We start from the raw sequence: 16,158 nt of genomic DNA on the forward strand, positions 1-16,158 counted from the left end.
AAGGGTTTTTTTATTTTTTTTTTGGCCAATGTTTTTTAAGCTTGCTTTCTTGCATCTGATGCCTCAACTAATGCTAATGTTAATTTCAGTTAAAGATAGTGGAAAAGGAGTGGGAGGGGAGAGAGACAGAGAGAGATTTTGGAAGTTACGGCCCAACCATACATGATGTTCTTTTTGCCAAAGAGTTGTATATCACTGTAAAAAGTTACCTTCATGGTAGATGAAGCTGACAGCTTAGAAAATTGAAAGGTCAGTTATATCAACACCTATGAAAGGCAGAACTATTTATTTATTTTACTTATTTATTTATTTTTTTTCCGGCGCAACAAAAATCCCAGGGCTTTCTTGCAATGTATGGTTAATACTAATATGATATCCGTATTAACTAATATTATAAGAGCTTATTATAAGCTCATTCTGACATTTTAGTAATGCTTTATCTTTTATTCTTCAATTTATCTTCATTTTCTTGCATCAGTTCTAAAGATTTTTTGTATTTATTGTTTTCATCCTTGAAAGCCTGTTGATGTTTTTGAGTTATTGGAATCAACATTCTGATTACTGAAAAAGTATTCATTAGATTGTTATTTCCATAATGAAACATCCTGAATAATTATAAATTCACTGAGTAGCCTAGTGGTCAGGCGCGCGGGTGCATAAGTACACGTGCTTTGAGTGACTGCTGAATATGGTGCTGTTTCTTGTATTCTGTGTATCTTGTAAACTCCTCTAACCGTTTGGTCATCCCGGAGTATAAAAGAAAATTTATTTATTTATTTATATTTGTTATTCTAATGCTATGTTATCTGGAACACCCCCCTCCCCTCTCTCTCTCTCCATCTGCCTGATCATGTGACAAAGCACTGGGAAAGCAGAATTCAGAGTAGGAATATGTTGTAGGCCTAATGAGTACATTCTAATGAGTACAATGTACAACTGTACAGAGAAATAGAGTGGGCCAATAACTCCGTCTCTTATTATGTGGGATTTTAACTTCCCAGATATTGACTGGAACTTGTGAGTTGGTCACTCGCACACTAGCAAAGCATTAAGGATTTATTGGATGATTGTTTCCTATAGCTTCATGTTAAAGAGGCAACCAGAGGGAGTAACAATCTTGATCTGATTATCTGCAGTGATTATTCATGCATTAAGAATCTGCAGATAAAGGAACCACTAGGTAGCAGTGATCACAGTGTGCAGATGTGGGATTTACTCAAAGATATTACTACCATCAGGGGTAACGGGAAGGGTTTTTGGATTCATAATGATGACTGCAGTGGTCTCAGACAGTTTTTAAACTCTATAAAGTGGAACCAACTGATGATGTTACCAACAGAAAATTCTAGGGAAACATTCAAAGAATTAATCTTGGAAGCTACCAGGCTTTCAATACCAATTAAGAAATACTGTTCAAGGTCTAAATGACCTAAATGGATGTCAGATGAACTAATGAGACTCTTGGCAGAGAAGAAAAATGCATGGGATGCATACAAACTATCAGGTGATACAGAATCCTATGGTAGATATAAGCTATTCTGTAATAAAATCACAAAGGAGGTTAGACAAGCGAAGGCAGATGAGAAAGACAGCAAAGAGTACTTTACTTATGTAAACACTAGAAGGAAGGCAATTACATACACACAAGGAGATATTCAGGGAGGCAAATGCCAGAAGTTTATCAAACTGTGGCAGGAGGAGAAATTGTTGAAGTTAAACATAAGAAAAGTACCTGGGGTGGATGGGATCTATCCAGTTGTATTAAAGGAGGCAGACCAAATATGGAGGATGCTGAAAGGTCAGGGAATGACCACCGCATATCCCCAGAGCAATATGACCTTAGTTGCTAATGCTCCTAAAAATCAAATAACTAACTAAATAACTAAGTAAAGGAGGCAGCAAAAGGAAGTAAGCAAACCAGCCATAACTATGAGAGCTTCCTTGGACTCAGGGGAGGTACCCATATACTGCAGATGTGTAAATGTGACCCAAATCCACAAAGGAGGATCAAAGGGAGCCACAGATAATTTACAGGCCTGTTAGTTTAACTTCTGTTCCAGGGAAAATAATGGAGTCACTGGCTAAAGAAGCATTGCAGGATCATCTAGAGAAGGCTGCAGTTATAGTTCAGACACATCATGAGTTTGTTAAGAGAAAGTTTGTCTTACCAATTTAATCGGGTGCATGGTACAATGTGGTCACAAAGGACCTGGATGCAAAGAATAATTCTGATATCATATACTTGGATTTTAGGAAAGTTTTTCATACTATTACATATGGAAGACTAATGTACAAATTGGAGCAGTATGGTATTAAGGGCAAGTTGCTATAATGGATATAGGGATGGTTGAGTGGGAGACAACAGAGTGGTAATCAATGGACACTGCTCTTTGTGGACAAATGTTAAAAGGATGGTTGAATGGGAGATGACAGATTGAGGTGTGTAAGGCCTTGAATGGTTTGAACAAGCTTATTGCTGATGGGATTCATCCTCTTGCTCAGATTAATTGCCCGAGGGGACTTTAATTCAAATCGAGGAAAGACAGTGAACAACTAGATGTGTGGTGGTTGACTGCGGGAAAAAAACTGCTATCTGTCATTTTGTGGAAGTAGACAGCTTAAATAAATTTAAGGTAGAACTAGAGAAACATTTGGAGTGAATGGATGGGTGAAATGGGAAGTTTTTTTTTTTTTTTTTTTTTTTGGGCTGATGCTGTATAAGCTTGCTTTCTTGTATCGTATACCTTTAGTATTTAAGAATATTTAAGTCATCCTACTCAATCTACTGGCTACAAAATGAATGACTTGCACTCATCTATTCTTTTCCATTTAACAATTTAATCTCCATGTGCATCTTGGTATACTTCTTTAATTCTACTTTAAGAGCATCATTATTACCTGTAAATATGACTGTCATCAATTCTGCCACTTTTCGATAAGAAAAGATATCAACCAAAATAATAATTTAATTTTCTTTCTCAACCTGAATTCTTATTCAAATTTATATTAAAAAGAAGTTGTTATTTGGAATAGTGTAATACTTACAGCTTGAGCACTTTCATCTCCAGCACAGATCAGAACAGAAGAATCATTTTTGGGATCAAGAAGTAACCTTGACTTTGAAATATGAACCTGTGTTGCACCTCCTTGTAAGATTTGGGCAACATTACAAGAATATGTACTTGAATCAGGAAGTTCATCACAGCGACTGTTGCAAGATAGCTCACACAGCTAAGAAGATGCCATTTATGTAATGAATATTACATATTTATTATCAATATATTTATCTGTTTGTTTTATATTTCACCTATTATTTTATGTAATAAAATAATGAAAATTAAATTATATAAGGCTAAAGTGCAAGCCAAAATTAATAATGAAACAACCATCAATTGTTTCAAATTCTGGCCATTGATCTGTTTGTTTTTGAACTATCATGTAAATTTTTGCAAAAAAAAAGGAAAAAATAAAATGAATGTATTTCAAACTCCCAGCAGACAGTTTTCAGTAGAGAATATTAGAATAACACTAATAAACACAAGATGTTGGCAGCGATATCATTAAATGACAGATTTCATATTTTTTTAAGTAATGGAAAAAAAAATATATAATTTATATATATATATTTAATTATATATATATATATAATATAAATAAAAATAATAGGATGTAGTGACAAAACTGAATGTCTAAAAAAGAACAAAAAAATATTAATTTATTAAATTGGATTATGGATCCGGGGCACTACTAGTTACAGCAGAAATACCCAGCAACCATAATGAAATATAGACAAATGTATTTGATCAGTGCATTGGGTAGGGGTGCTGACCTGTCAAGTGTAAATATAATGAAATAAATTGAGAATGCCTGCAAAGTAAAAGCAGATTACCTAAAATAAAATAAAATTAAGATTAACATAAAATAAAATAAATAATAAAAATGGTACTTAATGCTGTAGGTCCTAAGATTTCAACTACATCTTCAGAGGGTTGGCAGCCAATTTGTTGTTGTGCTTGGATTTTTCTGGTGCAAAGGCTACTTAGGCCATATTGCACCCATCATAGTAGTTAATAATTTTGTTAGCTTCTATGGAAGCAGTATGGAAGAAGTCTATGGAAGAAGTCTATAGGGCTTAGAGGGGAACAGGTATCCTGTGTGTTATCAGACACTCAGCCTAAAACACTGATGGATCCAATATCTCTCTGTTACAGAAGATTTAGGAGAAGTCCGGTTGGCCTGCCTCCCTAAAATCCACTCATGCACACCTTCTCGATGGTAAGCCCTGTTACGTCACTTAGGTGGCAACGAACGTGTAGAGTGGTTCTCTTCAAGATGCCTGGTCAGCATGAAGAGGAAAAGACCAACCCCTCCAGCAATATGAAAGCACGACGAAACAATTGGCCCTCAGTCCCCAGCAGCTTTCACTCTCCCTCTTACGGCAGCGAGAGGATTAGAGTGGAAGCAGAGGGTGCTAAGAATCTCTGGGTACGACCAGGCTGCCATGCACGGAAACTGAACTTGGCCTGTTATAACGTAAGAACACTCATCGGTGAAGACAGGATATTAGAGCTGGAAAAGGAATTAGAAAATGTGAATTGGAATATCATCGGTTTGGCTGAAACAAGAAGAAGAAATGAATCACTTATAAGTTTATCAAGTGGAAATCTGCTGTACATCAATGGAAACAGTGAAAGGAGTGAAAGTGGAATTGGGTTTCTGGTCTATAAAGATTTTAAAAACAACATTTTGGAATTCAAAAGTACATCACCAAGAGTGTCAAGACTAATACTCAAGATTTCTAAGAGATACAAGCTAAAGATTATAATGATTTATGCACCAACATCGAGCCATGATGATGAAGAGGTTGAAGAAATGTACACTGAAATTGAGAGTCTTCTAGATGAGCAGAAAACCCACTACACTATTATTATGGGAGACTTCAATGCTAAGGTTGGAAAAAGACAAAACAGCACAGAAAGGGGAACTATAGGAAATTTTGGAATTGGTGAAAGAAATGAAAGAGGTGAAAGACTTGTGGAATTTGCAGAATCTCAAGGACTGTCAGTAATGAACACTTTTTTCAAGAAAAGGGTGAACAGAAAGTGGACATGGAAGAGTCCAAATGGATTAACTACTAATGAAATCGACTTCATCCTCACTAATAGAAGATATATTGTGAATGATGTCACCGTCCTGAATAAGGTAAATGTTGGAAGTGATCACAGAATGGTAAGATGTACACTTGATATAGATGTAGGAAAGGAAAAAACTGACTCGAGTAAATAATACAAAGGTCTTTGAGATAACAGAAGAGGAGAAAAAGCAGTATGTACTGGAACTTAAGAACAAGTCTGAGCTTCTGCAGACTGCTGAGGAGCAAGATATCGACGAGGAATATTACAACTTTTTGAAAGTGATAAAGCCCAAGAAACCTATAGGGAAAAAGAAATCCAAAGAAGAAAAAATTAGTCAAGAAACACTTGTCATGATGAACCGAAGACGACAAATGAAAAGCAAGAAAAACACTGACAGGGAGAAAATGGAGTATACTGAGTTATGCAAAGCCATTAGAAAGAGACTCAGAGAGGACATAAGAAGATTTAACACAAGAAAAGTAGAACAAGCATTAAGGGAAAACAAAGGATTTAAATCAGCAGCCATGAGCAGTAATACAGAAAGACAAATGATACTGAAACTGAAGAATAGCGATGGTGTACTTATAAACAGCAGAGAAGGCATAATTCAAATAGCAGAAGACTACTATAGAGAATTATACAAGGAGCAGGGGAATGATGCCAGCAGTGGGGAAGATGGATTTCAAAGTAGCAACACATACGACATACCCAATATTCTTCCTGATGAGGTAGAACATGCATTGAAGAAAATGAAGAATCAGAAAGCCCCAGGGGAAGATGAAGTTACTGTAGAGTTGTTAAAATTGGGAGGAGGAGACATAACACAAAAACTGGCAAGGCTCTTCACAAAGTGCATTAGAAAAGGTGTGACGCCTAAGCAGTGGAATAATGCAATCATAGTTTTGCTGCATAAGAAAGGAGATAAATCAGAAATTGGAAATTATAGACCAATTAGCTTGTTATCCCACATCTACAAGTTGTTCACAAGGGTCATTACTAACAGATTAGAAAGAATACTGGATGAGAATCAACCGAAAGAGCAAGCTGGCTTTAGGACAGGATTCTCAACTATGGATCACCTTCATGTAATATCACAGCTAATGGAGAAAGCAAATGAATATAAAACACCATTATGCCTGGCATTTGTGGATTATGAAAAGGCATTTGACTCCATACAGCATAAGGCAATGTTTCGGGCACTGGAAAGACAAGGCATTGATACCCCATATATTATGATTTTGAAGAAAATATACGAGAGTGCTACCTCCTTTATTAGACTAGACAAAGACAGTAGGAAATTTAAAATTGAGAAAGGAGTTCGACAAGGAGACACAATATCTCCGAAGCTGTTTACTGCTGCCCTTGAGGAAGCTTTCAGAAGATTAGACTGGTCGCAGAAAGGAGTCAATGTGAACGGAGAGTACCTAAACCATTTGCGATTTGCAGATGACATTGTGGTCATAAGCCATGATCCCAAAGAATTAGAGGAAAATCTTAATCAGTTATGCACAGCTAGTAAGGATTTTGGACTAAAGATGAATATGGCTAAAACAAAAGTAATGATGAACAAGTATGCCACAGAAAGGGAAATAATGATTGAAGGAGCAGTAATTGAAAAGGTGGAGTCATATACTTATCTGGGACAAGTTATTAGCTGTAATAATGATAAATGGCTGGAAGTCAAGAGAAGAATAAATTTTGGATGGATAGCATTCAGGAAATATAGTCACATACTGAAGAGCAATATCCCAGTTTGTCTGAAATGTAAAATAATGGACCAATGTATACTCCCCACCATGACTTATGGAAGTGAAACTTGGGCACTCACCAAAAGAATGGAAGAGAAGCTGAGAACCACACAGCGAAGAATGGAACGAATCATATTGGGAATAAGACTGTTAGATAAGAAGAGAAACACATGGATTAGGCAACAAACTCAAGTAAAGGACATTCTTATCAAAACTAAAGAACTAAAATGGTCTTGGGCAGGACACATAGCTCGAAGACATGATGACAGATGGACTAAGAAAATAACAGAATGGTATCCAAGAGGAGCTAGAAGAAAACCTGGAAGACAAAGGCGGAGATGGATAGATGAAATTCATGAGTTTGTGGGTAGTAAATGGATGTCCAGTGCTCAAAACAGAAGCAACTGGAAAGTTGCTGGAGAGGCCTTCATCCTGCAGTGGATTGAAAATGGCTGATGATGATGATGATGATGATGGAAGCAGTTATATAAGCCTATTCATTTCAGAAAGAAGAAAAATTCTGTAAGGTTTGAATTTTCCCCTATGATATGACTAAGTGACAATTCCTGTAAGTTTGAGAGAGAAGTGGATGAAATTATATGAGACTTTTCACACAAAGTGCATTCTAGGAGTATGTGTTTTATTGTCAGTTGGCCTGTGGCAATGTGTACACTGTGGAGGGTCATTACCTGATAACAGGAATAAATGGGTTAAATGAGTGTGGCCTATTCAGGCTCTGTTCAGCAGCCAAAACCGATGTAAAAACCTCTTTTTTTTTCATTCACTTTTGGTACTAAATCTATCTTGACTAGATTTTTTTTTTTTTTTTTAAATTTTATTTTAAAGTGCATCAGAATACTCAAATGTAGATAAGTGCTAATTTTGATGGAGTATTTTTCAGAACATCTGGGGAAATCATAAACCAAGGATTTTTATTTGAACCTATAGTACAGTAGACTCTCGATTTTCTGGGATAGATGGCAAAAAAAAAAAAAAAAATCCCAGATAATCGGTTTCCCGGTTAATTCAAAATTGTGTCTTCGACATATGCAAGACATACGTTACAGGACTTCTTACGGAAGACAAGTTTTATGCTGACCAGGCTAGCCGGGTGGGTAAAGTGCCTGCCTGGCAACCCAAAGGTTGTGGGATCAAAGTACTGCAAAAACCTTGGGAGGTGCATTATGGCCATAGAAGCCGATGCGCCAACAAATACCAAAAAAAAAAAGTTTTACGTAACTCGGGAATGACTAATAAAATATTGCTACTATATCCCTGATATGCCGAAATTACAAAAACCACATAATATCCTCAGAAGAATGAAGAAAAATAGTTATATATTTTTAATTAGTTCAATTGAAAACTATATATATGGGGACAGTGGTGAAGTTGCCGGAGTGGCACGTAAGAAAAGAAAACATAAAAGGAAGAAAAAAACGCATGTTAGCTCTGTAAACACTGATATATATGTGTTTTGTATCCTTGGTTATTATAGTTTACTTCATTGGTGCCAATCCCTTCACCGCTTCTCGTATTGTCTTTCTCCTTTATTGTGTTCACCGTTGCCATTGACAAATTTGAATTCCATGCAATACTTTTAATTTTTGGCTATTTTCATACATCCGTATTATTTTAATTTTCTGATCCAATGCAATTGCTTTCCTTTTCTTGATAGATTTACTAGTACCGCTGTCACTTATTCTCTTAGTCGGCACCAGATAACAGTCAAAACTAAATTTTCTGAAAAGAACTTCACAGGGTTTAAGGCGAAAACTCACTATTATCACCCCACATGAGCTCATTTCTGGAGGTCACTGCCATAAAACAATAAATACAATTTGCACTTTCCAGGTTATTGGGCTTTTCTGTTAAGGCACTCTATTATAAATGGGTAGTAAACTCGATCCCTATTGTATTTGTGATAACAACGATAGCTGGAATTCTGTGGGTTTTTACGTGATTATGGCGAAATGTGTCCCCCCTTCACTGAAATCTTTAGTCATATAAAAAAAATATAAATAACATAATGTAGGTCCGAAGCTATATAAGTCGGGGACTTACTGTATCGAAAAATGTTCAGCAACCTATGTAAAAAGTATGGCGATGGATAAAAAATGAGAAAACTTACCATGCACTGCCCACGTGTCCAATACAATGCTACCCTTTATTTTTTACAATGTCTGTATGGTTTGGTCACCAAATTATAATGGTTCCTTAGAGATTTAACAGATGCACCATTTTCAAACTTTTGAATAATTTCAAGTTTTTGTTTAATTGAAAGCACAATTCTTGCGTTTGCCCATTATTTTGCGATTTCTAAACAAAAAAAAAAAAAAAAAAGATAAATAAACAAAATTTGTCCTTTTGCAGTGTGACGGAACACAACAATCGATGCAACGCACTAAAACAAACTAAACATTTGGTTTTTTTTTTTTTTTTTTTGAGTGGTGGGTGTGAAGACAGCAGGGGTTACAAGATAATGGGCACACTAATCTCCCAATGACTACTTATAACACAGCTTCTTGTCGCTTATTTATGACTTGTAAAACATCTGTTTATACCTATTCTGGTTATAACTTAAATTTTATGGTTTTTGGTTGATTTTTTTATTTTTTTTATTTGGAGTCTTCAAGTGTCCTGGTTAATCAGATCCCAGTAAATCGAGAGTCTGCTGTACTTAGTAATATGCATGGGTTGGAGGTTGAGAAAACAAAAGAAGACATTTGTTGATATTGACATTTATTCAATTTCCAGAAAATGTAAATTGAATGAATAAATGAAGAAGAAAAGTTGGTTCTGTGAATTTGAGTTGGAAAGTAAAAGGATGTTTGACTCGTTTCAGCACGTGTTTGCACTGCTCTGAAAGAGAGAGCGGTAATTATATAAACCAATTCAGAAGAGCAGTGCCCATGGAAGTATCTATAGAAAAGGCATGCAGCAGAAACAATGTCTATGAGACAGAGAGTGGAGAGGAACTGTTAGTGATGAGTTGAAAGAGCAGAAATTATAGAAGACAATTCAGAAGAGCAGCCCATGGAAGTATCTATAGAAAAGGCATGCAGCAGAAACAGAACATCTATGAGACAGAGAGCAGAGAGACTGTTAGAGATGAATCACTAATTAACCTAACTGCCATCTTTTGAATGGAATCTAGAAGCCCAGATGTGGAACAATATTCTATGGTACGGTGGATTTCCGATTTGTAAAGAGTGAACAGCTGTTTGGAAGAAAAGTAATGCCGGGAGAGAAAGAGAAAACCCAGTTTTTTAGATGCAGAAGAAGCAATATTTGTAACATTCTTATGACAACAGAGACTAAAAGTCAGAGCAATTCCCAACAGAGATATATGATCTTGCCTAGAAATTGGAGTGTCATTGAAGATAAGCATAGGAGCAGAAGAATCCTTTTTGTGAGATATAAGACAGGACTGAGTTTTAGAAGGATTGACATCAACTAAGTTATCTTTGCCCCACTGGAGAATTACCTGGAGATTGGCATTTAAGGAATTGGTAGCAAATACTTGAGAAGTTGAAGCTGATTGAGCAGGATGAGGTTTCTCAAATTGTAAAATGGAATGCAATGTGCTATCATCAGCAAAACTATGGATAGGATTTCTGGTCAATTGAAGAAGATTGTCATTAATATACAAGAGGAAAAGAGTGGATGAAAGAACTGAACCTTGGGTGACACCAGGATTAGTGGAGAAGTTAGAAGACAGAGCCATCTACCATCACCCACAGTGAATGATTAGAGAGAAAACTCGATACCCAATTAAAAAAAACAAGAGTTGGCAAACCATAATATGGAAGCTTATTTAGAAGACCTTTATGCCAAACATGATCAAAAGCCTTTTGAAATGTCAAGGGCAACTGCTTCAGTTTAGCCAAACTTTTCCATTGAATTTGTCCATAGATGAGTAACATAATCCAGAATATCACCAGTGGATATTCATATTCACTGATGGAATTCATACTGGTGATTGATGATCATATGGAAGGTTTCTAGATAGCTTAAGAGTTGGTGGATAATTGATTTCTCCATTACTTTAGAAAGTGTAGAAGTTATTGCAACAAGACAATTGGATGGGAGGGATTTTTCATCCTTTTTAGTAACTGGTTGGTTTTTTGCAAATTTCCAAGCAGAAGGAAAAAGACCTACCTTTGGAATAAGAAAGTGAAAAAAGGTAACACAGAACAGGAGTAAGATGAAGAGCACAGGTTTTGACAACAAGTGAAGAAATACCATCAGGACCTGCAGCTTTCTTAGCACCACGATTGGTCAAAATCCCTCTGACATCTTTTGACGGAAGACTACAGGAGGAATTGAATGGAACATACTGAGAATGGTGAGAGGTGGTTTACCAAGGTTGTAAATACATGAGTTGGGAGAAAAATAGGATGCTCGCAGGTCAGCTTTATTCTTGGCTGAAGGGGTAATAGAACTGTCTGGTTTTGACAGCAGTGGGAACAGAGATGGGCAAAATTTGTGGCTAATAGCTTTGGCAAGAGACCAGAATGTTCGGCTACTATTTGGATAAGAAGGAAGTTTTCTACTTTTATTCTGTTTGAAATCTAGTTGGATTGATTAATAACTGCTTTGCAATTGTTGCATGCTTTGGTGTAGGCAGAAAATGAAACTGAAGAAATGAAAACAAGCCAATTATGATAAGCAATATAATTGATATGCACTCTTGAGCAGCCTTAGCACATTTACTGGAAAACCAAGGTTTAGATAAAGGATGAGATTTTAAGATGGAGTGTGGAATAAAGGATTTCATCCCTACAAGGATAATTTGACAGATAATCTGACAGATCTGAGTAAACATTGATATCAGAAGTTTTGAGACAATAATCCGACCAAGGAAAAGAAAAAAAAAAAATCTTGCAGAACATCCCATTTTGCATTCTGTTAATGCCAAATAACACAAAGATGGGAATGGCCAAGAAGAAAAGGCTCTATTGGAGAAGAGACCATCACCAAGTTGATCTGAGGTGCGTAGAGGACCACTCAGATTGCAACTTGGTGATGGTCTCTTCTACAAGTTGTGATCTGAGATGCCTAGAGGACCACTCACCTTGACCAGGTACTTAGGTTGTTTGTGAGAAAAAGATCAAGCATGTTGGCTGCGTGGCTAGGATTGTCTGGTATTCTGGTAAATGTCAATCTGTGCAAGGTCATTAGTAATTGCAAAAGCCTCAGTATCTCGACCAGTTGGGTTAGTGTGACAAGAAAATGGACGCCAGCTGAAGTTGTGAACATTAAAATCACCAAGGAAAATTACCTCACTGTTAGGAAAGATGGACTGGAGAAAGTCCAGTTTCAAAGAGGGGTAGTCAAAGAGTTCCAAGTGATTAACAGAGTTAGGAGAATAACAGAGGCAACAGATGAATTTGACAGGCACATAGATTTTAAGCCAGAGAAGATGGAAAAGAGATTCCAAATTACTAAGTCTCTGAAGTGAATTATCAGAACGGAATCATACAGTGAATAATTTGTATAAATGAGATGATGTTGTTGTTATTTGGTTTTTAGGAGCATTAGCAACTAAGGCTATATTGCTCTGGGGATATGCGGTGGTCATTCCCTGACCTTTCCGCATCCTCTGTATTTGTGGAAATTCGCATGAATGAGATTAAAACTAGGACCACATACAAGGTGTGTTTAAAAAGTAATAAGACAGGTGCAACTACAAATCAAGATTAACCCCTTCAAAATAGTTCCCTTGGGAAGCCATATACTACCGGACAAGTTGCTCCCACTCCTGGTAGCAGTGCTGGAAGTTTGCGACTGAAAGTGCCTTCAGCTGGTCTGTCATGACCTTTTGGATGTTGTCCACAGATCCAAAATGATGACGTTTGAGGTGGAATTTGCACTTGGGGAAAACGAAGAAGTCACAGGGACTCGGATCAAGCGAGTATGGGGGCTGCAGAACCACTTTTTGGTCAAAAATTAGGTCACAGAAATGGCAGTGTAATAGGGAGCATTCTTATGATGCAGGATCCAAGAGTCCGCAATCTCCATCAGGCACGATTAACCCCTTTCCTGAGTCATTCAAGGACCTCACGATAGTACTGTTGTTTAACTTATGAACACCTCGACTGTTGAAAAAACAAAATAGCATGGATCTCATTTTCAATTTGCTCATTCTTGCTTTTTTCTGGCACAGTGAGTTGCTCGTTTGCCACTCCGTACTTTGTCGTTTGGTTTCGAGATCATACTCAAAAATCCAAGCTTCATCACCTGTTATGACATTTTTGAAAAAATTTTCATCATTTTCGATGTGTTCAAGAAGGGCCAGGCACACATTTCTTCGGTTTTCCCTTTGTTCGATGGTGAGGTTTTTTGTAACCAGCTTTGCACAAATTTTCTACATGCCCAATTCCTCGGTCAAAATGTCGTGAACGGTTTGGTAATTCAAATTCAACTCACTACCGATCATTCTGACTGTCAAACGTCAATCAGACCTCATGAGAACCCTCACTTTGGTCACATTTTTGACATGCAAGGTCTTCCAGAATGAGGTTCGTCTTCCACATTGTCACAGCCATCCAAAAATGCTTTATGCCACCTAAAAACCTGTGCCCTCAATAGAGTATGCACTCCATAAGCCCACTTTAGTTTTTGGTAAGTTTCTGTTGCGTTTTTGTTATGTTAGACGCAAAATTTGATCGAGCAACACTGCTCGAGATTTCATTTTTCCATTTTCATAACGTGTCACTACACATTTACACAACTCGCTGTCAAGTCAGATGTGTTACCGTTATCGAGTTGAAACTTGCACTGAACATCAAGTAAGAATGTACATCTTGGTTGGTGTTGGAGGCGTGGCTGCAGTGTTGCCAATTTTCGAGCCACACGCTGTCTCATTACTTTTTAGACACACCTCGTATATTTATGAAATGAATGAGGAAGTGTTTGGGAGGTTTAAATATTTTCTTAGATAAGTTTGCTCTATTAATTTGACATGGCCGCGCCAGGCTATATACCCATCCTGGTGTAAACTTCTTATTTCACCTCTCCAACACACACACACACACACTGATCTTTCTTATATATTTAAAAATATATTTTTGGGGAATTTAAAAAAATATATTTCCAAAATAATATATAATTTCATCCAAATTGGCTTCACTTGTGCCTAGTGTTTCTTGTTGAATTGGAATGTCAGCATCTATCTTGGACAGGTGATAATTCAGGTGTGGCACCCACACCACATGGAGGAACACCACCCCTCTATGTTACCAGGCAGTACTAGGTGGTAGACAACTCTCATCAACCGGTGAAATACCACCACTTTGCTTATTGGAGGCTTGAAGTGGTGGAACCCATGTTTAGTCTCTAGAGCTAAGTTCCGGTCAACCCTTCCCTATCTCTTCCATCATGCAGTATGATTGATGACTTTTGAGGTTATGATGAACGTAGTGGCGAGATCCAATATTCCTTACATTTTGAGGGTACAGCTCTAAAACGGTGTTCGCAGGCGATCACAAAAGGTGTTCACTTTTCTTATTGGAGGCTTGAAGTGGTGGAACCCATGTTTAGTCTCTAGGGCTAAGTTCCGGTCAACCCTTCCCCATCTCTTCCATCATGCAGTATGATTGATGACTTTTGAGGTTATGATGAACGTTGTGGCGAGATCCAATATTCCTTACATTTTGAGGGTGCAGCTCTAAAACGGTGTTCGAAGGCCGGCCACTAGTTAGTACACTGGACCGAACCTATTGGTAACTCTGTAGGAGGCTTCCAGATCAGCTAGTGTATAATCTTGCTACCTCTACTCTGCCAGATAGTGACTGAAGAGAGTCCGAGTAGTGTGTATGCGGGGAGCATTGTCGAGGCCACGTTATGTCGAGGATCTGGGTATATTCTTACCACGTGTACACCATATCCAAAAATTTCATTACTTCATACAGCATGTCCCACCCACTTTTTCTTACTATTGAATACACCATGAATTGTCGAACTAATAGAGCAAGCTTATCTGCGAAAAGATCTAAACTTCCCAAGCACTTCCTAATTCATTTCACAAATATACGTGGTCTCAATTCTAAACTCAACGATGTCCATTTCCAGTTGCAGTCTGCCGAACCCCATGTGCTTTTTCTGACAGAATCTCATTTATCGGTTGATTCAACTACTGCTCATCTCAGATGCCCAAATTATTCGCTGTATGATTCCTTTTGCCTCAAAAGTGGTACTTGTGAATATGTCCGTTCTGATATTCCCTGTCAGAGACTTGGCAATTTGGAATCTCCTCTCTTTCATCTTCTCTGGCTTAAAATCTCTCTACCTCATTCTGTGAAATTCATCTGCTGTCTCTACCGTTCTCCCAACTCCACTAATCACTTGGAGCTCTTTGACTTCCTCTCTTTGCAACTTGACTTTCTCAAATCCAACTTTCCTAACAGTGAGGTAATTTTTCTTGGTGATTTTAATGTTCACAACTCCAGCTGGCTTCCATTTTCTAGTCACACCGACCCAGCAGGTCGAGATGCTGAGGCTTTTGCAATTACTAATGACCTTGCACAGATTGTTCATTTACCTACAAGAATACCGGAAAATCCTAATTATACAGCCAATGCGCTTGATCTTTTTCTCACAAACAACCCTTCTAAGTACACGGTCGAAGTGAGAGGTCCTTTAGGCATTTCAGATCACAACTTGGTGATTGTCTCTTCTCCAATGGAACCTTTATCTCATGGCTATTCCCAACCTAGTGTTGTTTGGCATTACAAGAATGCAAAATGAGATGACCTGCGAGACTTCTTTTCTTCTTTTCCATGGTCGGATTACTGTTTCAAAACTTCTGATGTCAACGTTTGCTCAGATCGTGTCAGTGAAATTATTCTTGCAGGAATGGAATCCTTTATCCCACACTCCACTTTAAAATCTCGTCCTTTATCTAAACCTTGGTTTTCCAATAAATGTGCTAAGGCTGTTCAAGAGAAGAATGTTGCATATCGTAATTGGCTTGTTTCTAATTCTTCAGTTTCATTTTCTGCCAACACCAAAGCTCGCAACAATTGTAAAGCAGTTATTAATCAGTCCAAACTAGAGTTTCAACAGGCTAAGAGTAGAAAACTTGCTTCTTGTCCTAATTGTAGCCGAGCATTCTGGTCTCTTGCCAAAGCTATTGGCCGCAACTTTTGCCCATCTCTGCTCCCACCTCTGTCCAAACCAGATGGTTCTGTTGTCATTTCAGCCAAGGATTAAAGCTGACCTACTAGAATCCCATTTTTCTTTCAGCTCATGTATTAATGATCTTGGTAAAACAC

The 16,158-nt window shown here is 37.5% G+C and overlaps 1 protein-coding gene across 1 annotated transcript in view; it reads right to left on the reverse strand.

Moving 5' to 3' along the window:
• The window catches only part of LOC150087014 (E3 ubiquitin-protein ligase rfwd3.L-like), an 85,714-nt gene that overhangs the window by 21,341 nt on the left and 48,215 nt on the right, over positions 1 to 16,158 (reverse strand). The window contains exon 3 of the mRNA XM_090372346.1: positions 3,046 to 3,231. Coding sequence (XP_090228472.1) covers positions 3,046 to 3,231 — 186 coding nt within the window. The remainder of the gene's footprint in view (positions 1 to 3,045; positions 3,232 to 16,158) is intronic.

The sequence above is a fragment of the Mastigoproctus giganteus genome, chromosome 4 (genome assembly GCF_048544385.1).
Source record: "Mastigoproctus giganteus isolate SK-2022 chromosome 4, ASM4854438v1, whole genome shotgun sequence".
NCBI lineage: Eukaryota > Metazoa > Arthropoda > Arachnida > Uropygi > Thelyphonidae > Mastigoproctus > Mastigoproctus giganteus.